The following is a 25,665-nucleotide window of genomic DNA, read 5'->3' as shown; positions in this document are numbered from 1 at the left end:
TGTCAGTGGGATGATAAGGTGATTATGTATCCGAGCGCTATGAATCAGCTGAACCATGCCTCGGTTTATATTCTGCCTGCTGACGCCTATTCTTTGTGCATTCCATTATAGTATCTCATAGCCAGGACAAGCAGCCCAAAATACCATCTATGGACATGCTCATTTCAAGTCTCTTTTATAGCGGCTTATACATTGAAGGGAACTATTTTCTCCCAGGATATGTCTCTAACGCAAGTTTACTGCTCGGCTGAACAACCTGAGATCGACATAGTCTTTGTCCATGGCCTCCACGGTCATCCTTTCGACACATGGACATCGAAAACTGGATGCTTTTGGCCTTATGATCTCTTGCCAGGGACACTTGGCAAAGTGAGAATTTTGACATATGGATATTGCGCGAGTATTGGCACATTTATCGATACTGACGAGGCCAACTCGCTTCCAACGCAAGCTGAAAGTTTTGCTTTGATTTTAGTGGAAAATCGGAAAGTATGTGCACATGAAAATCTCGTCCTAATATGGCTTCCAGTGCCTGAGGCTAACATTACTTAAATAGCGCCTAAGCTGCTCCGACAGGCCCATTATATATGTCTGCCATTCATTAGGCGGTGTGCTAGTGAAAGAGCTCTTGTTGCACTGCCGGGAGAATTCGAGTTATAACTCTGTTTATCTAAATTCTATATACCGCTCGACATGTGGGATCTTGTTTCTGGGAACTCCGCATAATACAAATGGGCTGGGTTGGAACTCGATTGTACAAAGCATCTCCAGTGCGGTCCTTGGGAAGGAATACATACAGCCGTCACTACACGAACAAGGTGAACCATCCAGCCAAGTCCGAGGTTCCACAATACAAAATATCTCTCAAAACTTTTTTAGATTCACGAAAGCGTTTCCAATATCGTTCTTTTATGAAACACTTCCAGTTCATGGTTCTGTCCCTGTGCTCGAGAGAACCTCGGCAGCACCTTGTATTCCGGGAACTATACAGATCGGAGTTCCATCACATCACCTGAACTTACCGAAGTTCAACTCAATAAATGAGTCTGGGTATTCCGCCATTGCCGGAGTACTCAACGACTACGCACTTGCTGCAAGAAAGGGTGACAGTTTGGATGATGGTGTTAGTGGTAAGAAGAATACGAAGTTATATTCTCGCTGTTATCCTACATGCGCAACGCAACTCACTTATTTCTCGAATATAGACTCCACTGCCGCATTACCTAGCCTCAAAGGTCATGGAGAGTCGTCTGTTCCCAAAGAGCCTCTTTTCATTGTGCCAACGGATCTGCATCCGAATGCCACATTCTTTGGGAAACGAACAGACTTTGATCGTCTACACTCCATATTGACCTCCTCTTCTAGACTATACCCAAAAGCAGTTGTAATTTCCGGCCCTCCTGGGTCAGGGAAGACATATCTAGCCAGAGAATATATCTGGACTCATCGGAGTTCCTACCCAGGCGGCATTTTTTGGATCAATGCCACATCCCTCCAATCGATACACAGTGGGCTGGAGAATGTTGCGCATGCACTCCAAGCATGCTTGGGTCACACTGAACCAGAAGTACACAACCTACTCCAGCAAATCCACGATTATCTATCTGTACTTGACAAATGGCTCCTTATTTTTGACGGACTCGATCCTCCAGAGAACGACAAGACGATCGATTATCTCAGACGAATTGTCCCAGCCAATCGTACCGGAAGTATTCTGTATACTTCAGGGGATGGCACACTCCCCAACAAACAGCAGCTATACCATCCATATCGTCTCAAAATCTCGCCGCTGCCCGTCGAAGAGGCATGTAAGCTGCTGTTCACCAAGCTCGGTGTTAGAAAACCTCTTGAGAGGCAGGTGCGAAAAGCCGCTTTGATTGCCATGCATTATGAGGGTCTTCCGCTGGCAATTCACGCGGTTTGTAACTATCTTAGTGCAATGGCAAAACCGATCGAACGATTCAGAATCGACAGCCGTTTGACAAATACGATGCTCAATGAGACTTTCCTACGGATTCTGGATAGACTCTATTCAGAAAAGCAGTTCGGTAGCCTGAACTTAATCAACATCGTGTCATTTTATAGCTCCCAGTTAAATGTCGATTTTCTTCGTCTTGGAGCTGGAGCAGTTGAGAAATACGACATACATATCTGTAGAGACAACGATGATCTGGATGCGATTCTGCAAGTGCTGACTCGGTACGGGCTTATTGAAGATGCTTCCGATGATGACACGTCCGAGTCCTCGGGATTTCGAGAGAGTGGGAACGTGTTGAGGAATGAAGGAAACATGACTACCATTAAAATTCATACCGTCGTTCGGTTCGTCTGCCGAAATAGGTTGCGAGGTACCCAGTTTGATGAAGCTAGTGATGATCCGTACAATTCGTGGCTGCTCGCGGCCTTTGAGGTCCTTTCCTCTTCGTATAAAAAGATGCGAAGTAGATTTTTGGGTACTCAAGGTCATGAGGGCGGATGGGACACAGCGAAATATAGGACGCATTGCGAGGATTATTTGCTTCACTTACAGAGCCTGGCGGAACACTTTCCGAGAAAAGGCAGCGTATCATCAGAGCTCTCTGGGCTATTCGAGAGCTTGAAGCGCATGAACAAAAGCGTCCTTGAAGATATTGCACGGTTGGATAGTGGGCATAGCGCTTCATCCGCCGGGGAGCCGCTTCCGTCCCATACTCAGCATAACAATCAGTCACAGATATCAGCCGACCACTATGACGATGGTGAGTGGGAGATAGTCAATACGAACAGAGTTAGAGAAACACGAACTCAGAAGCAGGATGGTCTTCGAGGTTGGGCAAAACACACTGTGATGCCCATTCTGACCCAACTGCTACCAAAAGTTAACACAGAAGCTAATATCAATCGCCATCCGGAGATAGGGTTTCCGGGCCCTGAAGGGAGTGGTTATTTTATACGGGGCCGGGCACAAAGTGATGATAGTCCATTTATACCCACCGTCGCTGACCCACGACATTCCATGAGGGCCATGACACATCCTTCAGTGTTTCTTCCAGGAGAACTGCCATCCTCTCCGGCAAGCCGCAAAAGGGGTGGTGATGAGGAGTAATATTCATTGCTATGTCTGGAGTCCACATTCATTGACATATTCGATCTCAGAACTAATGGGATCTGATGCAGCGGAAAAGACCTTGGATGAGGATGGACTGTAACGTGATGATTCAAGATGAGAAGCCACTATGAAGCGAACACGAAATGGTTGACAGTACCTATAAGCATAACATAGAATACGCGTCCAGTAGCTACATTTTATAAGCCATCTTTAGATTCATGTGCTCTCAAGTTAGTTGTTGCCGTGATTGTGTCACCCCCAGAATAATTGTTATGAATGAAAATTCATCATCAGAAAGTTCTACCAACCCCCATATCTCTCATGTGAATACTAATTGTGTAGTAGTGTCTACTGAACTCCTCCCTTGCAGCTTGCAGCCCTTATACGGTCCTTAAGATGCATGTTTCAAGGATAAGGTCTCCTCTTGATTAGACCGATGCCTAGACCCCTCAAAGATGCAAGGGCCTCCCTTCCATGCAATCGTTGATTCAGAATGCTACCCTCATAGGGCTCAACAAACCTTGCGTGTGGACAGTATAAAACCCTGTTACTTTCACACCAAATGCTCTCCTACATTTTTGTGGATGAGATCCAATGCCATGGCCCCCCAATCTATTTCCTATATCAAGCTCTGTCTTCTTTCCTTCCTTGTACACCCTATCTATGCTATAATATACGGTGTTGATGCCCCCGAAGGCTCAGCCCCGTGGGCTGCAGCACTCATAACGAAGGGCGCAGCGGAATCATTCATTTGCGGAGGGGCTCTTATCAGCTCAAGTACCATACTCACGACTGCCGAATGTGTTGATAACCAGTCTCCTTCTTCTCTGTCAGTCAGACTGGGCAGCCTGGACCGGACCAATGGGGGAACCGTAAAGGACGCTACAAAGATCACGAAGCACCCAAAATACAACTCCAAGACGCTCGATTCAAATTTTGCAGTTATCCACCTCTCCGACGATGTGTCTGATATTTCCACCTTAGACATTGCGGAGAACAGCCCGAGAAGTGGTATCAAATTGACCATGTATGGATGGGGGTCGACAGACCGAACTTCCCAAAATCAGGCAAAAAGCTTGCAACAGCTCGGAACTTTTGCGCTTTCGGGTGAGTCGTGTCGCCATGACTGGAGAGATCTTCGAGATATTACATCTACTATGATGTGCGATGTGCCGGATGCTGGAGCGGGACCATGTACAGGCGACCAGGGCGGTCCGATTGTGTCGGAGGGGAAATTGGTCGCTCTAATTACGAGCCTGAACCAGTGTAACCACTCGGATCATCCGGACGTTGATTCGGATGTTGCGGCTGTACGGGATTGGATTTTGAGCTTCAGGAAATAGGCTCGACGAGGCGGGCTCACTGTCCCAACACAGTATTACTTGCACTAACGCCATCATGGAAACAAGATGGACCTCATTCTGACTATTTTTGAGACCTGAGGTTTTCTTTTGATAACCGTTATATACTCCATGGCCACGACATCATCCCCGCAGTTCACGACATCTTCAAACTCAGGACCTCGTTAATGCAATATTCATTCAAGCTTAAACGTCCTCCCGAAAGGCCATCCCGGATCCATAATTTTCTCTCGTGGATTCTTCATCCAAATCGGTAATCCGTCGGACTCCTCCCGCGGAGGTAGACGACTGAGGCAGCCTCTCCTGGCCAGTTGGATCGTAGTAATGCTCCTCGACTACAGGTGGCTCACCTAGATCTTGGTGTGCCTCCCTGAAATACGCCGACCCATCTGGATTCGTTTGGGAACTGGCCGTGTACCGATGGCCGCTGGCGTTGTCGCCATCGGTGGTGCTCGACGAGGAGCTGTAGTAGTAGGAAGAACTCGACTTTTTGTAGGAATCAGACATTGTTTATAGCTTAAATGGATCAATTTCTGTGCATTGGATGCTGAAGAGCAAAGAATGGGTCGTATTTATAGGTGTATAGGACTGTGGCAAGCGATGATGTTGTCTGATGTCATTCCCGTCCCCACATTGGTGGATCGGCGATATTCGCATCATCTGGAATCTGTCCCGTAGCTGTCCTCGTATTGCGTCAAACTTGATTCTGATGGGCCACAACTGGAATTATCGATCAGGCTTCGTTGCGGGAGAGGGCAGTGAGTTTATATAGCTTTACCCAGTTAACCCCATTCGAAAATGAAAGGGTGCCCATACACGCATCTACATGTTGAGACGCAGCAATAGTGTAACAGACAACACTAGACCTGTAGGAAGACGAATAGTCTTAAGTATTAATAGAATAGGCTAATGGCACGTGTGTTGCGTTATCAGCCTGAATTGGACGAGCCTTGCCGGCTCGTAGCACTTGGGGCAGGGAACAAACATCGTCATTATCATATCTTGACATTCGTATCCTCGAGAAAATCATTTGTTAGGTTTCCCACCCTGACAATCTTCCTTGCTTGCCATATAGATTGTGGTCTTCTTAATGGTCCATACAATCTTTGCCCGAAGGACTTTTTCAGACGACAGGACGAGCTGGATATAGAGACTACCTCGACCCTCAAGCATCAGCCATCAGTAGGCTGATAGAAAGGGTATTCTTGGAAGTAAAAGCCCTTGATATAGATGGGAAAAGGACAAATACATCTATACCCAAAGTGTGAGCTTGGGGACGTGCAAGGAGGTCGCTAACATGTGGTCCCCACAATCCCCACGATCCCGGCGTTCAACATTGCTCGAGAACTACCTCGCATTTACACGTCGGGCTTATACTTGAGGGGTTTTTGAGACATGGGCCACATCCCCACACGTCGCAGCGAAATAAGCCAGTCTCAGGCTGCGAATAAAGCTTTCTTTGTCGATTTAGGGGACCTACCCAGCATATACCAGGTTGACCTAACAGGTGCAGCTCTATAGCACTCGGTTTCCTGCTCATGGTGCTATGACTTACTTTAATTACTACATGGGATTTCCTGTGCCTGAAAGCTAGGAAAATGAGAGAAGATCACCACAGTAGAGACTTGGATATCTTTTACATGCCCCGAATTGCCTATGTAGTTGGCCTGTCGTCCCTTCATCCACCTGCCGCCGAATCAGGCTTAGTGCCTCCAGGATAGTCGTCGATTCGAAATCTTCCAGGGCTAGAAGGGAATAACCGACCAGTTCATCACCTAAATTGCAAGAGCAGTGAGGTTTGGGCTTTACTCATAAACAGGGAAAGTTTCCCGCCGATACTTTTACCACTCTCATAGAGATCGGAGATCCAGACCTAAGATACGAACCAGGGCTGTTGAGGGTCCGAGCGAGGAAGTGCGGAGCGAAACAAGCCGACGTTCCTCACTCTCCGGAAGTCTTTGTCTGTCAACCCGCTCACTGGTGAGGAAACTTGGCCGATGAATGTGAGATTCCAGGGAGGATCCCGGGGGTGGGGAGATGCTTGCGTCCTCGATCATGTCCCCATCCACGGGCAAGCGGAATTATACGGTCCGTGCTCGGTTCGGCATCACATCTTGCTTCCCCGAGCATTTCTTGAGCTTCAATCGGGCTATATTCGTTTTCCCGGTGCTCGAAATACCTATTGCCTTCCCTTCTTCAAGAATAATCAAAAGTCTTTCTGACTATGAATTACCTCCCAGTGTGCCCATCTATAAAATTGCACCTTCAACTTTCAATCGCAACACTACATTCTGAAGCAGTTTTAGCACATAATAACATCAGTCCCTCGGTTGGGTTGGCAAGGAAAGGCGTTATTGCAGTATGACTTTCTTATCGCCTATTACGACTTCAATCAACAACCCCCAACTACGGTTTCTTAACGCTCTCCGGGCCAACGTGAAGCCTATCACTACCTTTTTGGGCCTGCCGTCCTTTCGGACGGCCCAAATTGTAGCCCAGACTGGTGTTGATGTCAGCATCCCTCATATTTCATGCTGCCTGTGATCACTGACGAACTTTAAAGGGGATCATAATTGATTGTGAGCATGGCCATATTAGTGACGATGCAATGCACAGTTCGACTGCCGCGATTGCAGCTTTGGGAGTATCGCCGCTGGTTCGTATCAGAATGACCCACACGGATCTGATAAAAAGGGCGTTGGATGCTGGTGCACAGTGAGTCATGAATGTACTGTCAAAGCAGTCCTAATGGTATGAACAGCGGTATCGTTGTACCACAAATCAATACAGCCGAAGAGGCAAAGGCTCTTGTCTTGGATTCGAAATTCCCTCCACAAGGACGTCGAGGTCAAGGCTCCGCATTTCCAGCCATCGCTCACGGTCTCGATATCCCGACATATATGAAAACGGCAAATGAGACTATTATTACTTGTGTACAAATTGAATCGAAAACTGGACTCGAGAATGTTGATGCTATTTGTGCCGTGCCTGGTATCGGTCAGTGACGGACATCATAAGTTCTAAGATCGATTTACTAACCTATGCCAAGATATGGTGTTTATTGGGCCGAATGACCTTGCCCTATCAATTCTTGGATATGTCCCTGCACGAGGGGACGAGCCCGACTTTGTCGACGCTATACAAAAGATTGTGGGGGCAGCTAGAAGGCATGGTAAATGGGTTGGTCGATTATCAAACAACGGCTCTGCGTGTAAGGAACATCTAAAGGTCTTCGATACCGTGGCGATGAGTTATGATATTCGGGCATTGCAAAACTGGTATGTGAGTGAATTGCATATCGCGCGCTCCTGATGTTTTCCGTAAGAAGACTATATTTGGAGAACCCTGGGATCGAGTGCGCATATACTTGTACCAGCGCATTTACTCTTGAAGCAAACATAGAAATGTCCTCTCTATTACATTTGGTTTTACTATAACTACATTTACAAGATAATAGCCTAGGCCCTTTTCAATTAATGAACACGTAAATTCCAACCAAGGACGACAATAGAGCACACCCCCCACCCCTTGCCTTCTCTTCATTCACATCTCAGGTCCTTATTCTATACTCTTAGGAGCCACCTGGGGTACAGATACACAGTGTTTGGGAGACTACGGGGGCCAGAAAGGAGAATTCGCTATTTTTATAGCTTTGTTTGACACTTCCTCGGTTGGAAATTTAAACCTGCTGCAGTGAAGGGAAATCCCGAGTCCAACGGATACAAGCTCCCCAAGGGTTTTAATGATATAGAGCACTATCTTCGGATACCCGAATTGAAGAGATTCTTGACTAAAATAGTTTAAATGATAGAAGTTATACATATCAAAAGGTGTAATGAATCTGTTATTTGGTCTAGATAATATCTAAAAACATCTCTTTTCCTGCCCCGACAACGTTAAATCCTTCTGCAATCGATGTTCATTCCTTACGTTGCAGCGTGTGATAACCGAGCGCCTTTCGGGCCTCAGCAATAGTGGCTCCACTAGTAGTCATTTCTCGTATACCAGCTTCGCTATTATCGATCTTTCGTGCAACTTCCGCCACTTCACGGACTCGGTCTCGAGGGACAATAACGACACCATTGGCATCGGCAACAACGATATCGCGAGGGTTTACATGGACCTTTCCAATACCGACTGGTTCGTTAATGCCACCCACTTGAACACGATCCTTACCGGTTCGCATCCAACGGCCAACGCTAAAGATCGGGTAATTATCTTCGATTGCAAGATTCACGTCCCGGCATACCCCATCGATAACAGTCCCAGCAATGCCTCGTAAACCAGCATATTGAGTCATGATATCACCCCAAACGGTACAATCTGCGCGACTACCGTTGTCGATAACGACGACATCGCCAGCAGTAACGTCGTCTATGAAATCGCCAACGCTTCCCGGTGGGTTACTCGCAGGTACGTAACGTACAGTGAAGGCTGGCCCGATAGTGACCTTTTTGTAATCGGCCAAAGGCATGAGTCCGAATGCCTGTCCGGGAATTCCAAGCTTGTCAAGTGCGTCAGAGACCGCAGGTGAGTCTAGCCCGGAGAGCAACGCCACCAGCTCTTGATCCTCGTCGCTGGGTTTCTTGCTTTGTTTAGATGATGAGGTACGTGCCGCAGCTGCCACTGACATAATCTCTTCGCGAATGGCTTCGAACTTCGCGTCATGCATGACCTCAGACACGGGGACGCCAGCTCGAACGTCCTGAATCATCAAGCGCTCACGGCGGTCGATCTGCTCGGCTAGTAATAGGACGTTCTCAATATGACCAGCGGGGATAAAAACTGTTCCGCAATTATCGGCAATAACATAGTCATCCTCATGTACAGTGACGCCTCGGATCTGCACCGGTGTGCCAGAGGCTACTTGCACCAATCGATTGCGCCCACTGATCATTGTAACGTTGAGGCCGTATACAGGATAGCCAACCTCGCGGCTACCATCAATGTCCCGGCACATACCATCGATAACGGTTCCACGGATGCCCTTCACTTTAGAGGCATTGGCAATGATGTCGCCCCAGCATGAGACACCCTCTAGGCCGCTAGAGATCACAAGAATGCGGTCCTTTGTTGTAATTGCATCAATTACCGGAGTGAATGGGTGGGCCGTAGAGGCTTTGTCCGTCTTCCGACTGACTTTCACCGTGCTAGCGCGTCCGACAATCTTTGGGCAATCCCAGAGGGGTCGTAGGCCGTATGTGGCTCCTTTGACTTGGAGAAAATCTAATGCATCCGATACCGCATTGGTATCGAGAGCTGCAAGTCGGTCCAGAAAGCTAGAGTCGCTCATTGTGCTGATTTTCCTGGGCCAGGAGGTATTCGAAACGTTCAAAGTCGTCGAAGGATAACAGCTGATATGAAAAGGAAGGATAGAGATAGGAAGCCCGGCATCTTCGCTACCTCTCCGTCTTATTTATGAGTCCTCGCTGCTTCGGCCTGCTATATGAATACCCGGGGGACTGTCTTGTCGCACATCCCAATGCATCGGCGACAAAACATTTCACCGAACGATGATGGTGAAGTTCCGCTGTGGGCCACAGACACACTGGCTTGTAGACAGGTATCGGAAGTTCAGGTCCGCGGGCCTTCCATGCATGCGGACGCAAAGAAGCCGTACGGAGCTACGTACGCCGTGCGTGCCTTGGTGGCGGGACGAATTTTCCGTTTCCTTCCCCACGCTGGGGGGAAAGGCCATGCATTTGCGGGTGCGTTAGCGCTTAAACATGGCCCACAACTGGGGTAAAGAGCTACGCAATACGTAGCATTCTGCCTCAGACAATTCTACCTTCGACGTAGGGGCTTCTCGAGTCTGGTCAGCTCAAGTTATAATAGATACCTAGCAGCGCAGTAACGATGTTTTTTCGACATGCTTTTCCCTTTTTAAATAACTTTCTACTTGATACGAGACTTTCGACACCATTATGCCATCCATAGACGTAGATAATTCTAGGGATGACTTGGCCGATGAGAAGACCGGCAGCTGTGAGAATGTGGAACACTGTGCGATTATTACCACCATCGACAACTTCCAAGTGCTTGGCCTTGCATCTGAGGATGCAGACTTCTATCGCAACTTCTCCGAAGAACGAAAGAAAAGGGTCATGCAAAAGGTAAGGTCTCATTGATGCCATCAAGTAGAGAGGAACTGACAGTTGATATATCGCAGGTGGATTTGAGGCTAGTTCCTATGCTTTCGGTCCTCTATCTGATTTCTCACCTCGACCGGTCGAATATCGGAAATGCCAAAATCCTGGGACTGCCAGAAGATCTGGGCTTAAGCGGCCTACAGTACAACATTGCGCTTAGTCTTTTCTTCATTCCCTATGTCCTCCTTGGTGAGTACGCTATGGATCTCATGGTTTTCCAGTCGCTGATCCCAGATTAGAGGTGCCGAGCAATATATTACTCAAGAAATTCAAGCGACCCTCCGTCTATCTAGGGATTTTAATCCTCAGTTGGGGAACTATCATGACTTTGACCGGTGTCGTCCGAGGCTTTGGGGGGTTGTTGACGGTTCGGCTCTTATTAGGCATCTTCGAGTGTGTCAAAGCTATCCCGTCTTGGTTTGTCTGCCATTTTCTGACCGTTACTAGGGCTGGATTCTTCCCTGGATCGGTATACTTATGTTCATTTTGGTATATGCCTAGAGACCTCGGAACCCGTGTTGCCTCGTTCTATTGTGCCAGTGCGCTATCCGGTGCATTTTCCGGTCTTCTCGCAGCTGGGATTAGCAAGATGGATGGTGTCGGTGGCTACGAGGGATGGCGCTGGATTTTCATAATTGAGGGTTTGCTCACTGTTGTTCTTGGGGTCCTGTCCTTTTTCCTGCTTATAGACTCCCCTCGACTGTCCAGCAAGTGGCTTGATCAAGACGAAATTCGGTATCTTGATATACAGCACTTCATCAAAGAAGGGGGCCAATTTAAGGAGGATTACCAGGGGACTTCATGGAGAGATATTTGGGATATGATGCTAAACTGGAGAATCTATTTACTGGCTTCCATTATGATATGCCAGTCTGCCTGTGCCTACGGTTGGTCAACCCCCCTTACTCCCAATGAGGTCGATACTAAACCAGTCTCTCCTATAGGAACGAAATTTACCCTTCCTACGCTTACAAAGGCAATGGGTTATGAAGGTACTAATGCGCAGCTCATGACGGTCCCGCCCTATATCGCTGGTGCTATATGCGCCATCATTTTCTGCAGACTGGGCGACCGATACTTCTGGCGTATGCCTTTTGTGGCAATACCATTGCTCCTAATTATTACGGGTTACGCAATCATCGTCGGTCTGAAGGGCGATCTAGAAGCCAATATTGGTCCTGGGTACTTCGCAATCATCGTGGCATGTATGGGCATTTACCCGACTTATCCAGCCACAGCCTCCTGGAGCATGAATAACTTGGCCCCTTCGAAACGTCGTGCTATCGGAAGTGCGTTCAACATTTGTATTGGCAATACCGGAGGGATCATTGGCAGTTACATGTACCTGGATCGAGAGAGCCCGACCTATCCGACCGGCTTCGGCCTGTCACTGGCCTTTGGTACATTTTCTCTTCTCGTAGCTCTTATTCTCGAACTGTCTTACATGTATGCGAACAAACGCAATGGCCGAATGACTGAGACTGAGATCCGCGAGACCTACACCGACGAGCAACTGCTGAGAATGGGGGATAAGTCTCCGCTCTTTGTGTATACGCTGTGAGAGAAGATTGTACTATTCCAATTATATGATTTTGATATGATCCTTAGTTAGTTAGGAGTTCTCTCTTATCTTTTGATTATATCCTCAAGTACCTCTACGATACTGCGTACATAGTATTAGTGAGTACTCTGCAGAGTGATTATTTAGTTGTAGACCTCACCAATCATAGCACAGCTGTAGTACGGAATTCCTAATCGAGTCGGCCGTTCCGACTGATAAGGAAATCCCCCGCACTCTCCATTCCACTTCTATTTTCTCCTCACCTTAACATCTTCATATCACCACCATCACCACCGCAACATGTCCGGCCTCACCCCCTCCCAGATAGCTTTCTTCCATGAAAATGGCTTCCTCGTCGTCCCAGACTACCTCACTCCCACTGAAACCGCCTCCCTCGTCCACGAAACAGGCGCTCTCCTTGAGAACTTCGACCTCTCCTCCCACCCGCTCACCCAATTCACCACCGGCGACGACGCCAAAGACAACAAGCCGCACGTCGGCGATGACTACTTCCTGACGTCAGGCGACAAAGTGCGCTTCTTCTTCGAACCAGACGCCTTCTCCGCCGACCCAGACCCGCTCACGGGGAAACCGGCGCTGCTGAAGCCAAAGCAACAAGCCATCAACAAGATCGGACACTCGCTGCACACGCTGTCGCCGCCCTTTCAAGCCATAACACTCTCCCAGCGCAACGCTGACATCGCGCGGTCGCTGGGCTTCGTCGATCCACGCGTGCTGCAGAGCATGGTTATCTGCAAACAGCCCGGCATCGGGGGCGCTGTGCCGCCGCATCGCGACTCGGAGTTTCTGTATACCGATCCACCGTCGGCGGTGGGGTGGTGGATTGCGCTGCAGGATGCAGGCCCTGGGAATGCGACGCTAGGGATGTTCAAAGGGTCGCATCGGGGTCGGAAAGGTGGCGCGGTGAAGAGGCGGTTTGTGAGACGTGTGAATGCGGACGGGGAGGTCACTGGTACGGAGTTCGTGGCTAATGAGGGGCCGGGCTTGCCGAAGGGCATGCAGGAGGATGAAGATGAGAGTCAGTTGCCGACAGACGAGGAGCTGGATATCCTTGAGGTCAAGGCTGGGTCACTGGTCTTGATCCATGGCAACGTGCTGCACAAGAGCGAGAAAAATACCAGTCCGCGCAGCCGGTATGCATATACGTTCCATGTGATTGAAGGCGCGGAGGGTTGGGACTATGACCGTCGGAATTGGCTGCAGCCGCCGGAGAACGGCGAGGGCTTCTCGAGGCTGTACCAGTGACCGCGATCTTGCTAGACATCGAATCTATCACCCTACGAGTCTATGAATTCATATGCAGTCAATGTCAATTGCGCTATATTCATGATACAGTGGGCATGCCTGAACCCCGAACTCCAACCAGGTATCCAAATAATGCAACAAGTCTAATAAAACATCTGCTTTTGCGCGTAATCCGTGGGCCATCCGGGCCATCATGACACCTTCAGCATATCCAGCATACCCTTCGTTTGGTATGCTTGATGTGCCATTTCCACTTCGTCGCGCACCCGACGGTGCAGCCGATCCACCATCTTGTCGATCTGCGCCGACTGGCCCAGGTTTGCCGAGTAGATATCCAGCACGTTCAAGGCCACCTCGACGCACAGCTTTACCAGTCGGGGTTCCGTGATGTTCTTATGCACCCACTGCAGCACAGGCTGCAGGGTCACCTCGTCGCGGTTCTGCAGGGCCGCATGGAGCGCCGAGCGGTGACGCAGCGCCGTCAGCAGAGTCAACTGCGCGGTCTTGTCCGACGAAGCCAGCACCTGATCCAACGCGGCGGAATACTTCGCCTTGCGCAAGTCGCGCTCCCAAGTCTGCTCCTTCTTCCGTTTTCTCTGGTCCTGGCCGTCGATCGTGATCTCCACCCCTTCGCCGATAAAATCGCGGCCGCGCAGTCGCTTCTCCCAGCCGGATCCACGCAGTTTTTGCTTCTTCGCCATCTTCTTGTCATGCTCCTCCAACTTGCCTTCGAGCAACGCCTGCATCTCCTTGCGGCGTTCGCGCTCCTTGATCTTCTGCTGCCCCGAGAGACGGGTCTTGATCGACAGCAGTCCCGACTGCATACCAACGGCAATGTGCTTGTCCTCCTGGGCAGCGCCGGAGGTAATCGCGCGGAGAGAAAGGATCGGAGACGGGTACTTCGAACCTGACACCATATTCCAACCGGTCGTCTCAAACACCTTCATATGGCCATCCAACGCACCACTCAGCAAACGCTCCCCATTGGACGCCAGCGACAGCGCCGTGACGGTCTTCTGGTGACTCCGGATCATATGCAACGGCTTCCCGGCGACGACATCCAACACAGCGATCTTATTATCCGCCGCAGCCAGCACCGTCGTCCCCGTCGACATGGGCAGCACGGTCTCAACCGGGGCGGCCATCTTAAAGGTCATCGCGGAGCGAGCCTCCACGCGCGGGTCCCACAGCCGCACGGTGCGGTCGTAACTACCGGAGACGAGCAGATTGGAGGAGGCCAGCGACCCGGGCATGAACGCCCCGCTGCGCACGTAATCGGTGTGGCCGACGAAGGTCTTGACGCTGTTCTGGCTGGGGAGGTCCCACAGCCGAACGGTGCGGTCATCGCTGGCGCTGAACACACAGGTCGGGTCGCTGGGCGAGAACTTGGTCACCCACACCGGTTGCTTGTGGTCCTTCCATGTCTTCAGAATCGCCCGCGAGGCGACGTCAAACACCTGCACGGCGCCGGTGTCATCTCCAGCCACGAGGACGCGGCCGTCTGGGCGTACGTCTGTCCCGCGCACCGTATCGTCGAACCGCGTGATGGTCCGGAGGAGCTTTCGCGTCCGGATCGAGTAGATCTGAATGCGGGCACCGGTCGTGACGGTGAAGACGTCCGGGGGTTGGGTGAGCGACGGGAAAGCGGAGGCGGAGGACGGAGCGGAGGGCTGGGTGATGAGATTGACGGGACCATTGGCCGGGGATGGAATCAGAAGAGGATTCTTAAAGGTCTTCCAGTATTGCTGCTCCGGGGTTAAACGAGTGGACGGGAGCGCAGGCAGCTTGACCTGCTGCAGCGGAAGAACGGGGGCAGCCATGGCTGCTGGGGTGGGGGATGTCGGAGACGAAGGGACGGGGTCTAAGGAGGATCAATGGAAATGTATTTAGGTGGACGAATGCAGAGTTGCGGGAGATGCGCCAGATGTTGGCGTGGAGTTGAGTATCTGGAAACTGGGAAGTTTTTTTTTCTTGATCGGGTATAATCAGCGTCGTTCGGTCAGTCCCAAAGGGGTAAGTAATGCCGGACTTAGTCCGTGCCTCTTGAGTCGATTAATAACGGGCTCTTCCAACGAACGGGGTTGTGGTTTAGTGGTATAACGTTCGCTTAGCATGCAACCGCATGCGAAAGGTCCGGGGTTCGATTCCCCGCAACTCCATCTTTTTTTTGGTCCCCATGGAATGATCTCTGGCGTTCTTTTCTTGCCTTTTTTTGTCTGTATATATCTATCTATCCGCTGTTAATTTAATCACCTCATTATTCAGTGGGTAGAATAAGTGTATATGTGACTTTCAGCTAGATCTTGCGGATTGCCTTTCCGCAAACTCGGGAATATATTCTGGCGGATCAATACTGCTACCAGATACGAATGTACCTGTATTCGTAGTTGTCATATTCAAAGATGTTTAGGTAGGTGCCAGCATAATGACTACGTAACAGGAAGTGCCTTAGTCAACGTCCTTGGTCTCCATACGGAGACCCAAGCTTAACCTTCATATTCACGGTGTGCACAATAACCAAACTCCTAATACTCATTGCTTTCTCGGTTCGTTTACTGAAGGATCCGATGAGTTCTCAGCCGGCTCACGTCGCCATCAGCCTGGCTCGTAGCATTCGAACACTAGAGATCCAGCCCATACGGTCCTGGGCGTATGATCACATTTGTTGGCCGTGATCCACCAAGCACTCAGCTGGGGCCCACCACAGTATGAATTATCATAAGCATGGACACGAATTATACCACTTGGGCACAGGGAATTGTATTCATCACAAAAGAAGGTTGAGCCCAAGGCGCCATTTATGTTATGAGGGAGGCACGTTCCAAGTTGCGAAACTGCAACATTACCAGTGCGGGTGCGGCAGCTGACATCGCTAAACGACCAGAAGTGGGCACTATTTACTATTCCAAAGCAAAGGGAAAACGCCAATATGAAGGACTGTGCATGGTTCTTGTTAGTTGGCGCTGAGCGCAAAGACGGAAAATTCACAGGCACTTTTACTCCACATACCCTAAATAAACTGGTCACTGAGGAGCCCATGATGTAAAATATGGCAATATAATAGAGAGATATTGCAATTGATCTTACTTCGACCACGGTTCGAATGGGGCATGATAGCCTGGGGACCTCATGGCTTTAATATCCTGCCGGATAGAGGTGGCCATTCCATGCGGACTATCTATTCCCTTTGTGCATGTACGACGGAGGCATATATTTGCGTCCTATATTAGTCGCGAAGGCTCTCACACATTACCCTCATAAAAGTGTATTCTAGAATTTTATCACATGTTGAACACAGAAGAATAGAGGCCAGACTGAGGATTATCAGAGGAAACCTCCGGGCATGAGCCTGCGCAACAAATGATGAAAGCTATATTACCGATACACAATAAAATCACCCCAACGGCTTTTTTTCTAAGTCTAAAACGAAAATGCTGTCGGATTGCCACAGTCACAGGTGTTAATGACTGCAAAGGCCCTATCCTCTCCTCTGCTTACCTCCATGCGCGCCCCCGCGACGTCCTCCACGACCTCCGCGACCTCCACGTTTTTTCTGAACCCCATCGGTTTGCCCTCCTCGACTAGCTCCGGGGCTTAGCACATCTCGAGTCTTGCCTCTGGAATGACCATTCGGTCTAGCAAAATCACTGCCGTTCCCGTAGTTGAACCCAGGAACACCCTTCAAGCCCATTTTGCCAACGACCTTTTTGTCCATCGGCGGAGGTTCAGGGCATGCCATGCCACTTATCGCCAGGTGGTTGGCCAGTTGAACGAGACCGGCTTTATCAAGACGAAGTTGTTTCAAAAACCCTGATCCGGCGAAAAAGCCTATGAAAGAGGAGTACGCGCGTTGTTTTGTGGACTCATCAACGTCGTACATGGCCTGTGTGACAGCATCGACGCACGAGGAGGCACTCGCATTGATCAAGTCAGTCTGGGGATGGGACTGGATTGGTAGGTGACGGTTGTTTTTAATGAAGAACGACTCCGCTTGTGTGAGCAGGATGATGGCGCGTCCGTCGTTTCCAGCGCGGGCGGTACGACCGACCCGGTGAACGTACTGATCCGCGTTTGAGGGCAAGCCGACCTGGATGACCAAGTCGACATTGGGGAAGTCCATGCCACGTCCAATGACATCGGAGGCGAAAAGAATCCCGGCTGTCGCGTCTTTGAATTGAGCCGTGGTTTTTGTGCGAGCGCTCTGGCTGAGCCTGGAGTGAATTTCGAACACTCTCAGCGGTGTCAGCCCCTGAGAGAAGGCCGCTGCGAAGAGTGCGACCATGTTCGCCGTAATTCCAAAGACTATAATTTTCGAGCTACCCTTCATTTCCAGCGTAAGAAGGGAAGCAAGCGTGGTAAAGATGTCTGCCACAGACGGGATCAGGACGTGGTACTGAGGCACCCTCTCATGCGTTGGCACCTCATTCTCCTCAATGGTCGAAATGCTACTGTAGCCCGGCTTCAGTACAACACTGATCACGTCCTTGACTTTGGGTGAAACCGTGGCCGAAAAGCACATACCTTGCCAGCCGGTGCTTTTGGGTGGAATGAGTTGGAGGATCCGCTTCACATCGGCAATAAACCCACTGTCGAGCATGGTGTCCGCTTCGTCCAGAATCAGAGTTTGGATGTTAGATAGCTTCTTCGCGGTAGATGCATCGGATAGGTAGTCTGTCAGCCGTCCCGGGGTTGCCACCAGAACGGATGGCGCCCCCTTCATGAAGCGCGAATGAGCAGACGCCCGCGCCGTTCCACCCACGGCAATGTGGCACTCCAGGGGTTTCGCAAGTTGGGAAGTGAGTTGATCGCACGACTTTGCAATTTGTTGAGCAAGCTCTCGAGTAGGCGTAATGATCAGGACAGCGACCTGGCCCCTTGGTGGCGCGGAACGACCTTCGAGGAGACAATGCAACGTAGGAAGTAGAAAAGCCAGGGTTTTACCCGTACCCGTCTTGGCCTGTACAAGGCAGTCACTGCGCCAGTTGGGCAGTTCAGTCAAGACGCGTTGTTGCACTGGGGTCATGGACGCAAATCCCATCACGTCGAGCGCTTGGAGGAGTCTGGAATTCAGCTTCCCAGCCATGGTTCTGTACGCCTGAACGCCATCGTTCATCCTGGTATCTTGCATCAAGGGCAAGAGTAAGGGTGGAAACCGGGGTTGGGGGTGTTGCTCGGTTGTCGACCAGCAACTGAAAACTTCAAGTTGATGTTGACCGTCCGGGGGGTCTAACCGCATTGGGTAATTTTTTTTTCTACAGATGGCAACCAGGAGAAACTGGAACTACCGCCCTTACTGCATTGGAATGAATGGAACCTGCCGCTAGGAACAGTACTATGAAGGAAATAACCAATTCTTCACTCGGTTTCCCTCGCATTCCTCCGAGCCCGCAGCTGCTCAAGAACTACTCAAGGTAATTGTCCGTTCATTCCCGAGGTGACTCCGTACAACGGATCTTGTAGGATTTGGTGTCCAAATTATCGGGTGGTATCTTTCCGCATTTGTTGATTGCAGTAGTGGCCCAGAATAGTGAGAGTTCGTCCATGCAGTACCTGTCCCTATATGTTTGGATCTGTAGAGTTTCCCCTTCACTACATATATGCTGTCCTGGTTGTGCAATGAACAAGGTGGCCCAGAGGCCTCCTCCGTGAGGGGTACAGTCGCCAAGGGCAGGAAGTGATCTAAAGTCACTACGCAGGACGCACGAAGCGTCATTGTAAATGTAGATGGTGTTGCATTGGTCTGCAATACATAGGGTGCCCAAGGACAGAGCAAGGAGAGAAATCTATCTCCAACTATTAGCCCAAGTGGTCATTCAAATCTTCAGTGTATACAATATGATCAATGACGATCATGTATCTCACCTTGGTCATGGTTGGCAAGACGATACCCTTATTGTCTTATGTAGTGTATGTAAATGGTTTTCTTTTGGAGATTGTATGCTGCATTGACATACACCGGGGATGTTTCCCAGTTTATATGTGGGTTTATTCAAATGAATGAATAGTCAATTCCTGCTTCCGCTCTTGACGTTCCACCGAGTTGAGAGAGAAAATATACCGCACAATGGAAATGGTGTTACTGACTGACGGAATACACAAATACCCACGGATACGACGCTGGGCTATCAGTTCTAAAGGTACCGTTAGGCGGACGACCTTAGAAATGAGCTGCAAACATTCAATTTTGTTGAGTTACAGTTAGGTCTACCTGCGACGTGTGACACCAGTTGATGTCCTGACCAACAATGTCAGCACCATACCTATTTTTGATAAGGGAGGGGGAATAATGCTGCTGTAGTTCCTCCGACCGAGTATACAATTGTACTTCAGTCACAGACTTTCGGGATTTACCTTTGACTATACGATATTTCCCGTGGATGAAAATAGAATCTCGCTCCAAGATCAATTTTCTCTATTTACGATCTTAGCGCTGCCGATCATCGTATTCGACAAGCCCTCGGTATCGGGCTATGTTCTGCAGGCCGGACCCTGAACGTTTTGGATAAGTAATCCATTCCAGGCCTTTTCTTACAGAGTTTGTGCACACCGTTTTTGATAATGCTGATTGGTAAGTATAGTAGAATTCGTATTCAACCCAAGCCCCGGAAGGCAAATGCTGCAGGGATGACACTTACACAATCCACGACAGCCCTACCATGTCGATCGGGAAAGCTAGCTCAGGAACGCCCGTATTCCGCCTATCTATAGTATCATAACATATTTCGGCCCCAACCAAGATCGTACAGTTAGTTTTATTCGTATCACCACTCCTACGCGAGAGCCAAGAACTACCAAGACCTGAATATGTGAGGCTGATGTCGTATATCCCATTCCGATGCTTCTATACTAGGCCAAGTAGATGATTGGGGATTTGGGTTCGACAATTGGATACGAGATGTCCGAGATCCACACGATGGCCTTCGAAGCAATGGAATGTTGTGGAGGGTTAAACGACGCGGAAAGAACTAGATTTCTATCATTAGGACTTCGTATAGCATTTCCGTAGCAGCATCAACTCTGGACTTCGTTGAATAACTCCATACACGAGCAGACCTCATGATGGATCCGCAAACCTGGCTTGGTAGTCGCAAAAAGACATAAATACCCTTCTACATCCCCTCGAGATCAACCAATTCTCATCAGATCACATTCAAACAATCCGACGATCAGACTTTCAGAACTTCCAACTCGAAGCCAAATATTCAGACCCTCTTCCCGAATAAACAATCCCAACTACCAAAATGCAGTTCACCAAGGCCATCGCTCTCTTCTCCCTCATTGCCACCAGCCTTGCCATCGCTGTTCCCGAAACCAAGACCGGGTCCGAGGACGGCGACCTCAAGACGTTCATCCCTCCTGGCCAGGAACGGGACAACCACATGATGCAAAAGCGGGGATATGGATGCCCCGATGACTACGCTTGCTCCAACTACGTGAGTACCAAACAACTATAGCCACTTGGACAATAATCACTAATCGCGAGAATAGTGCTCCAGCATTGGCCGCAACGGTGGACACTGCGGTGGCTTCCTCTGGGAAGTCTGCAAGTGCAACGAGAAGGCGTAATTCCTTCATAGAGAATACATTGGAGCCGTCGATTTGGGTAGCATTGGCGTGAAATTTAGGCTTGAGATTGATGGCAGCAGAGAATTTTTGGGCGAAGGTATGAGTATGGGAGTATCGGACTAGAAATTGTTTACTCACATTCGTTCTTGTCGCTCTATGAGTTCACGTGTCTTATTTTGCTTCTCTATGTTAGTTGTCTACTTCAATCAATTGCATATCCCGGGGACAAATATTACACTCACTCTGTAGTTGACATGTAGTACGAACGCCTTGGACATATAACCTGTTCAAAAATGATTGCAAAAGTCACCTGCGATACCGGTTAGTTGTTTCAAATAGTTTTGACTACAGAATGAGGTGTCAATCACTAAAAATTGACAAAATGTAAAATAAGTATTAGAACGGAATGGGCATATACGGGGCAAGGTGAGATGTATTAGTATAAATAGGAATTTGGTAATATATCGAAGCAGGATCAGAGATAACGGAGAGACCACCTTAGATCTGGGAGCTTAAGCCTACATAAATTTCTTTAACTAAATTATCAGAGGTTAAAGAGTTATAGTTGTGGCCCAGGGATTACATAATTCTACCTGTGTCTGATTTTGGAGTGCTTAAAATATATCCTACCATTGTATGGGACATGTTCAAAACCAAATAAATTGTTGATTGGGTAAATGAACGTTGAAATAAACTGACTCGCGAGACACGCATATTCAAGTTCCTACCAGCTCAAGCCCATTACTCTATGAACTGCCACTCGAGTTGCGGGAACAAGAAATGGCATGTAAGCTGAGGGGCACTCGGAGACCATATGCATAACAATCCACTTAGACTACTACACATATAACACCGCCATTAGACGAAGAGTGCAACCATTGCACATAGTCTCTCAACTATGATGGATGTTTAATCGGACCAGCCCGGGAGAATTATGTAGGAATTCGCATAATAGATACTCCTCTACATTGTAGATGGATGCTTTATCATTGGCTGTTGAGAACTCATAAGGCAGCACAGAGTCAATAAAGTAGTATACTAGAAGAAGCTGATGGCCTAGTACATGTCGTGTGCAAGTCTCCAGCGAATCTCATCCATGGCAAGGGTGCGGGCGGCCTCGCGAGGTGAAACCGCAGAGTAAGCTAAAATATCAACTCTGATGACAACCCAACCCTAGGTGAAAATAGGACGAGAGTAGTGAAGCTGGTAGCCACCTCTGTTTCGAAGGGAAGACATAGCCTCCAAAAGCTGACCCCGCAGCCTGCGAAAGTTGCTAAGTCGGCTGACACGGATCGCAACCCACACAGGGACCCATTGGTGTCCGTTACTCCAATAGACGTTAGACATCTTGATTGTTACGAAGGATGGTGAAGGGGCTATCTGTTGTTGGTATCTGGGGTGTCAAGAAAATGTAGTCGAGTTGAGAGGGAAGTTCAAGAGAGAGTACAGTAGATAGAAGGGAAGGTTTGAAGTATTTCGCGTGGGGTTATATACCAGGGGTGGAGCTTATATTCACAGAACGTGGAGTATATCAGGGAAAAATCCGCTGTAGAAACGGGTCTTGCCTCAGTAATAGCAAAAAAACCTATGATCTGAACAATTCCACGCGCTAAGTGAGATTTTGGTAATCACATCACACTTTCTATAATAGGAGCAACCCATCCAGTACATATTCTACAAAAGATATTCTGTATAACAAAATATGTGGTATGTTGAAGAATATCTAGGGTTCATGCGTATTTCTACGATAGCCCTGCCGTGGGTAAATCGACACTGCTGTTGAATAGCACTGGCGCCACTGTGCATTACCACCATTAGCAACTTTCTAGATCTGGGTGCGTCCCATAAAGATATGCATGATGTAAAGAGAGAACGAGCCAGGCTAGGTACGGTTCTTATCATGACCTCAGGATTTGTCTCGTCTAACGTCAATATTCCTTCATGTCAGATATCAGTGCCCCTCCCCTGAAACAACCCCCCGTTTTGTTGTTATAATCTCAATATCTCAACAAACTCCGAAAGAGTAAGTCTGTGTGCATTTATTTTGATTAGTTTCCCTTCGCTGACTATGACCTGAAATAGGCGGGAGCTAATACAAATGCCAGTGTTTGATCTCTGTGGCCATCAAAGCCTACATGCCGCCATAGTTACTGTTCGTTCTCGTAGACATGGCTCCAAAATATCAATTGCTGATTGCGGTTATAGATCTTCTTCTCCCTAGTTATTTGGCCGCATCATGCCGCGCAAGAAAAAAGCGAGACCAGACAAGAAAGTGCGAGTAGAATCCACTGGAATTTTGGATTTGTCTCAAGAGTTGCTTGACGAGGTAGAAGAGAATATTTCACATCTTCAAGCTTCTCGCTTGGCTGACAGGACTGACCATTAGATAATATTCTACTGCGCCATTGACAAGGAATATGTCCTTAGGGACACAATCGAAAGAAAGAGCCTGTTTGATACCAGATTGACCTTCAATAACAGAATACTCAAGCTTATTCGTCTCGTCCATCACCGGCTTAGTTGTAGTGCTACAGACCTTCTGTACCGCTACTTTAACCACCACGGTCTGGGCTCCAATGCGAAATTTGTACACCTATCCCAAAGTCGCTATTCGTGCTTCATACGATATCTATCGGTGGGAGAATTTAACCGAAGGATGATGATAAACCCTATAGAGGATGCACATGAGCATATGGGTATTCTGTATAAAACGTTGGTACCCTGTTTGGAGATGCTCACTAATTTACGCGCTATTTCCGTCGGATTCCCTGCATTTCTACACGACTACAGATATAGGAGAATGAAATACTCTACAATCATTCTCAAGGCCCTCCATAAGCGGTCCACGGATCTGAAAGCTCTCAGTATTATGTTCCAGCATGGCCAAGAATTTATGGTAATGCCTTCCCAGACCAAATCTATTCTGGCGGACATAATGCGACGATTACGCTACATTCGCATCGAATGGTCTCCAACGGTAGGGGTTCTAGATAACAAACCTGCACCTACGTGTGGAGAAATGCAGCATGGAAGTAACCTCCTCTATGTCGAGCTGATCGGTCTTAAGCACGACGACGATATTTCTCTTCGTTCGATCGCCAGAGACGCGCCTTTACGTTGCCTGAAGTTACTGAAAATGAGCGTATCTAGCGGTGATTTATTGAGGGAGTTACGGAAGTTTCGCCAGACACTGAGAAGCCTTGAGCTTTCTGAGGTCACACTGTCAGGTGGGGTTTGGAGAGAGATATTCACTGAACTTTTGGAGCATCAAAACCCTTTCGAGCTTACCATCCGTGGTTGCGGATATCAGGCCCCTACACCAGCCTGGATGGGGCCAATGACGGACAATGAGGACGAGAATTCGTTTGGGAAGGAAGATCAGAAAGTATTTGAACAGTGCCGTAAGCAGCTGAAGGCGACGACGGAGAGTTTCAGATTTCCTGGAGATCCTTAGGGGGCGGGTTTTTTTTGTGGCCAAATTGTGAGGACAACTGTCTTTAAAAAAATTGAGGGTATTGTTGGTGTCTTGGATTCATTGATGGTAAAAATAACCTCTGTCATGAGATAGGTTAATGGCCAAGGATCATCCATTCCTGAAGTCGCTAGGGGGCTACAACGCTCGATCTGCATTTCACAGGACGTAGAGCAGCAACTGAGAGAAAAAAAAAAAAAAAAGGGCCATATATGATATCATAGGTCATACATCGAAAGTAACAGATAGAGATAGTGATGGAGTCCTGCGGGCGATGTAACCGTCTCTGGCTCAATGCGGAAATACGAGCTAATTGTCGCTTAGAGAATCTTCAATGCTATGAGGATTAGTTCAGTAATTCTTTTAGTGGAACAGGCGACAGCTTCAATTCACAGCCAAGTGTCATCTAGTAGACTGTATTCCAATGGAGGAGTTATCTACTGCGTAGTGCGAATGGCTGCATTGACTTCATCCGGAGAGATCCACATCGGATCTTAGGGAGTGTGGGGGATTCCGCCAGGTGGGATCTCTTGACGAAAGAAATCATGAGGTCAGGGAAAAGAACTATGCCGACAGCTGAGATCCCTGCAATGTCTTGAGACGGCATCTCTTCATCAGGATTAATATAGATCGGACGGGCAGAGACCACGCTGATTGGACGGATGGAAATAGTAATACGACTGCCTGGTCGGAGTGACGTAGGTGGTTATTAATAGGTACTTTACAAGCGGACCAGACGGACAGACAGATAGTAGGAATGATACATACTCTACATACTCCCATACTCTAGTCCTTTCATCTCTGGCACTCCGGCGTATACAAACCTCTGTCCGCCGTATGAAAATCCGATGACTCGAGACTCGATGCCGGAAAGCGACTAGTCCCCCGCTAATCCCGATCCAGCCCTGGGCCCCACTTCCGCTGCAGGAACCGCCTCCCGCAACCAATCACCACGCGCGACCAGCCACCTCGACCAGCCACCCAGAATCCAGAACTGCCGCCCCACGGCCTTATCGCGGTTGTTGTTGATTCCCCTCCTTGCTCTTCTTCTGTCTCTTCTCACTCTCTCTGTCTCCCTCTCTCTCTTTCCATCCCTCTCTTCCCTTCGTCTCCTGCATCTCCCACATCCCCGTCGTTGTCCCCAGCTACGGAGTATCTTCTCCTCCCAATGATCCCTCCCTGGCTTCGTTGGTCTCGCTCTT

General features: G+C 48.8%; 10 protein-coding genes and 1 non-coding gene across 11 annotated transcripts; 7 read left to right on the top strand and 4 right to left on the bottom strand.

Annotated features, from left to right (window-relative positions):
• Positions 1 to 110: 110 nt before the first annotated feature.
• Positions 111 to 3,451, top strand: BDV59DRAFT_174033 (uncharacterized protein). The gene is made up of 5 exons (XM_073689004.1): positions 111 to 489; positions 557 to 1,130; positions 1,206 to 2,322; positions 2,371 to 3,381; positions 3,434 to 3,451. The coding sequence occupies exons 1-4, from the start codon at positions 220 to 222 to the stop codon at positions 3,083 to 3,085; spliced, it is 2,676 nt and encodes an 891-aa protein (XP_073550259.1). The 5' UTR covers positions 111 to 219; the 3' UTR covers positions 3,086 to 3,381; positions 3,434 to 3,451.
• An 898-nt stretch (positions 3,452 to 4,349) lies between these two features.
• Positions 4,350 to 5,012, bottom strand: BDV59DRAFT_174030 (uncharacterized protein). Its single transcript, XM_073689003.1, has one exon. It carries the CDS (start codon positions 4,954 to 4,956, stop codon positions 4,636 to 4,638), a length of 321 nt encoding a protein of 106 aa, XP_073550258.1. The 5' UTR covers positions 4,957 to 5,012; the 3' UTR covers positions 4,350 to 4,635.
• A 1,798-nt stretch (positions 5,013 to 6,810) lies between these two features.
• BDV59DRAFT_191911 (HpcH/HpaI aldolase family protein) lies at positions 6,811 to 7,761 on the top strand (the record flags this gene model as incomplete). Its single annotated transcript, XM_073691969.1, has 4 exons — positions 6,811 to 6,960; positions 7,013 to 7,164; positions 7,211 to 7,446; positions 7,499 to 7,761. 4 exons carry the CDS (start codon positions 6,811 to 6,813, stop codon positions 7,759 to 7,761), a joined length of 801 nt encoding a protein of 266 aa, XP_073550257.1.
• A 607-nt stretch (positions 7,762 to 8,368) lies between these two features.
• On the bottom strand, positions 8,369 to 9,742 carry BDV59DRAFT_200135 (RraA family protein; the record flags this gene model as incomplete). Its single annotated transcript, XM_073693511.1, has 1 exon — positions 8,369 to 9,742. One exon carries the CDS (start codon positions 9,740 to 9,742, stop codon positions 8,369 to 8,371), a length of 1,374 nt encoding a protein of 457 aa, XP_073550256.1.
• A 631-nt stretch (positions 9,743 to 10,373) lies between these two features.
• BDV59DRAFT_200134 (major facilitator superfamily domain-containing protein) lies at positions 10,374 to 12,159 on the top strand (the record flags this gene model as incomplete). Its single annotated transcript, XM_073693510.1, has 5 exons — positions 10,374 to 10,562; positions 10,619 to 10,787; positions 10,838 to 10,991; positions 11,046 to 11,485; positions 11,543 to 12,159. The coding sequence occupies 5 exons, from the start codon at positions 10,374 to 10,376 to the stop codon at positions 12,157 to 12,159; spliced, it is 1,569 nt and encodes a 522-aa protein (XP_073550255.1).
• Positions 12,160 to 12,429: 270 nt separating this feature from the next.
• Positions 12,430 to 13,481, top strand: BDV59DRAFT_174026 (phytanoyl-CoA dioxygenase family protein). Its single transcript, XM_073689002.1, has one exon. The coding sequence runs from the start codon at positions 12,460 to 12,462 to the stop codon at positions 13,423 to 13,425; it is 966 nt and encodes a 321-aa protein (XP_073550254.1). The 5' UTR covers positions 12,430 to 12,459; the 3' UTR covers positions 13,426 to 13,481.
• On the bottom strand, positions 13,482 to 15,368 carry BDV59DRAFT_174025 (snoRNA-binding rRNA-processing protein UTP15). The gene has a single exon (XM_073689001.1). The coding sequence runs from the start codon at positions 15,243 to 15,245 to the stop codon at positions 13,617 to 13,619; it is 1,629 nt and encodes a 542-aa protein (XP_073550253.1). The 5' UTR covers positions 15,246 to 15,368; the 3' UTR covers positions 13,482 to 13,616.
• A 134-nt stretch (positions 15,369 to 15,502) lies between these two features.
• BDV59DRAFT_t68 lies at positions 15,503 to 15,584 on the top strand. The gene has a single exon. It is a non-coding gene; the product is annotated as a tRNA-Ala (tRNA).
• Positions 15,585 to 16,647: 1,063 nt separating this feature from the next.
• BDV59DRAFT_174022 (DEAD/DEAH box helicase) lies at positions 16,648 to 18,603 on the bottom strand. Its single transcript, XM_073689000.1, has one exon. It carries the CDS (start codon positions 18,551 to 18,553, stop codon positions 16,904 to 16,906), a length of 1,650 nt encoding a protein of 549 aa, XP_073550252.1. The 5' UTR covers positions 18,554 to 18,603; the 3' UTR covers positions 16,648 to 16,903.
• Positions 18,604 to 20,666: 2,063 nt separating this feature from the next.
• Positions 20,667 to 20,991, top strand: BDV59DRAFT_200130 (uncharacterized protein; the record flags this gene model as incomplete). Its single annotated transcript, XM_073693509.1, has 2 exons — positions 20,667 to 20,858; positions 20,914 to 20,991. 2 exons carry the CDS (start codon positions 20,667 to 20,669, stop codon positions 20,989 to 20,991), a joined length of 270 nt encoding a protein of 89 aa, XP_073550251.1.
• Positions 20,992 to 24,085: 3,094 nt separating this feature from the next.
• BDV59DRAFT_174021 (uncharacterized protein) lies at positions 24,086 to 24,490 on the top strand. The gene has a single exon (XM_073688999.1). It carries the CDS (start codon positions 24,128 to 24,130, stop codon positions 24,443 to 24,445), a length of 318 nt encoding a protein of 105 aa, XP_073550250.1. The 5' UTR covers positions 24,086 to 24,127; the 3' UTR covers positions 24,446 to 24,490.
• Positions 24,491 to 25,665: the final 1,175 nt, after the last annotated feature.

Source organism: Aspergillus ambiguus (genome assembly GCF_047715705.1).
Source record: "Aspergillus ambiguus strain CBS 117.58 unplaced genomic scaffold BDV59scaffold_7, whole genome shotgun sequence".
Taxonomy (NCBI): Eukaryota; Fungi; Ascomycota; class Eurotiomycetes; order Eurotiales; family Aspergillaceae; genus Aspergillus; species Aspergillus ambiguus.
The sequence above is the reverse complement of the archived record's forward strand: the minus strand, read 5'-3'. Positions and strand labels throughout refer to the sequence as shown.

Excerpts from the sequence above, each read along its gene's own strand:
- BDV59DRAFT_174033 (XM_073689004.1), top strand. The coding sequence starts at position 220 with ATGTCTCTAACGCAAGTTTACTGCTCGGCTGAACAACCTGAGATCGAC. Across the intron at positions 490-556 it reads TTTTAGTGGAAAATCGGAAA|CGCCTAAGCTGCTCCGACAG; the intron begins GTATGTGCACAT and ends TTACTTAAATAG. Across the intron at positions 1,131-1,205 it reads TTTGGATGATGGTGTTAGTG|ACTCCACTGCCGCATTACCT; the intron begins GTAAGAAGAATA and ends TCTCGAATATAG.
- BDV59DRAFT_174030 (XM_073689003.1), bottom strand. The coding sequence starts at position 4,956 with ATGTCTGATTCCTACAAAAAGTCGAGTTCTTCCTACTACTACAGCTCC.
- BDV59DRAFT_174026 (XM_073689002.1), top strand. The coding sequence starts at position 12,460 with ATGTCCGGCCTCACCCCCTCCCAGATAGCTTTCTTCCATGAAAATGGC.
- BDV59DRAFT_174025 (XM_073689001.1), bottom strand. The coding sequence starts at position 15,245 with ATGGCTGCCCCCGTTCTTCCGCTGCAGCAGGTCAAGCTGCCTGCGCTC.
- BDV59DRAFT_174022 (XM_073689000.1), bottom strand. The coding sequence starts at position 18,553 with ATGCAAGATACCAGGATGAACGATGGCGTTCAGGCGTACAGAACCATG.
- BDV59DRAFT_174021 (XM_073688999.1), top strand. The coding sequence starts at position 24,128 with ATGAGCGTATCTAGCGGTGATTTATTGAGGGAGTTACGGAAGTTTCGC.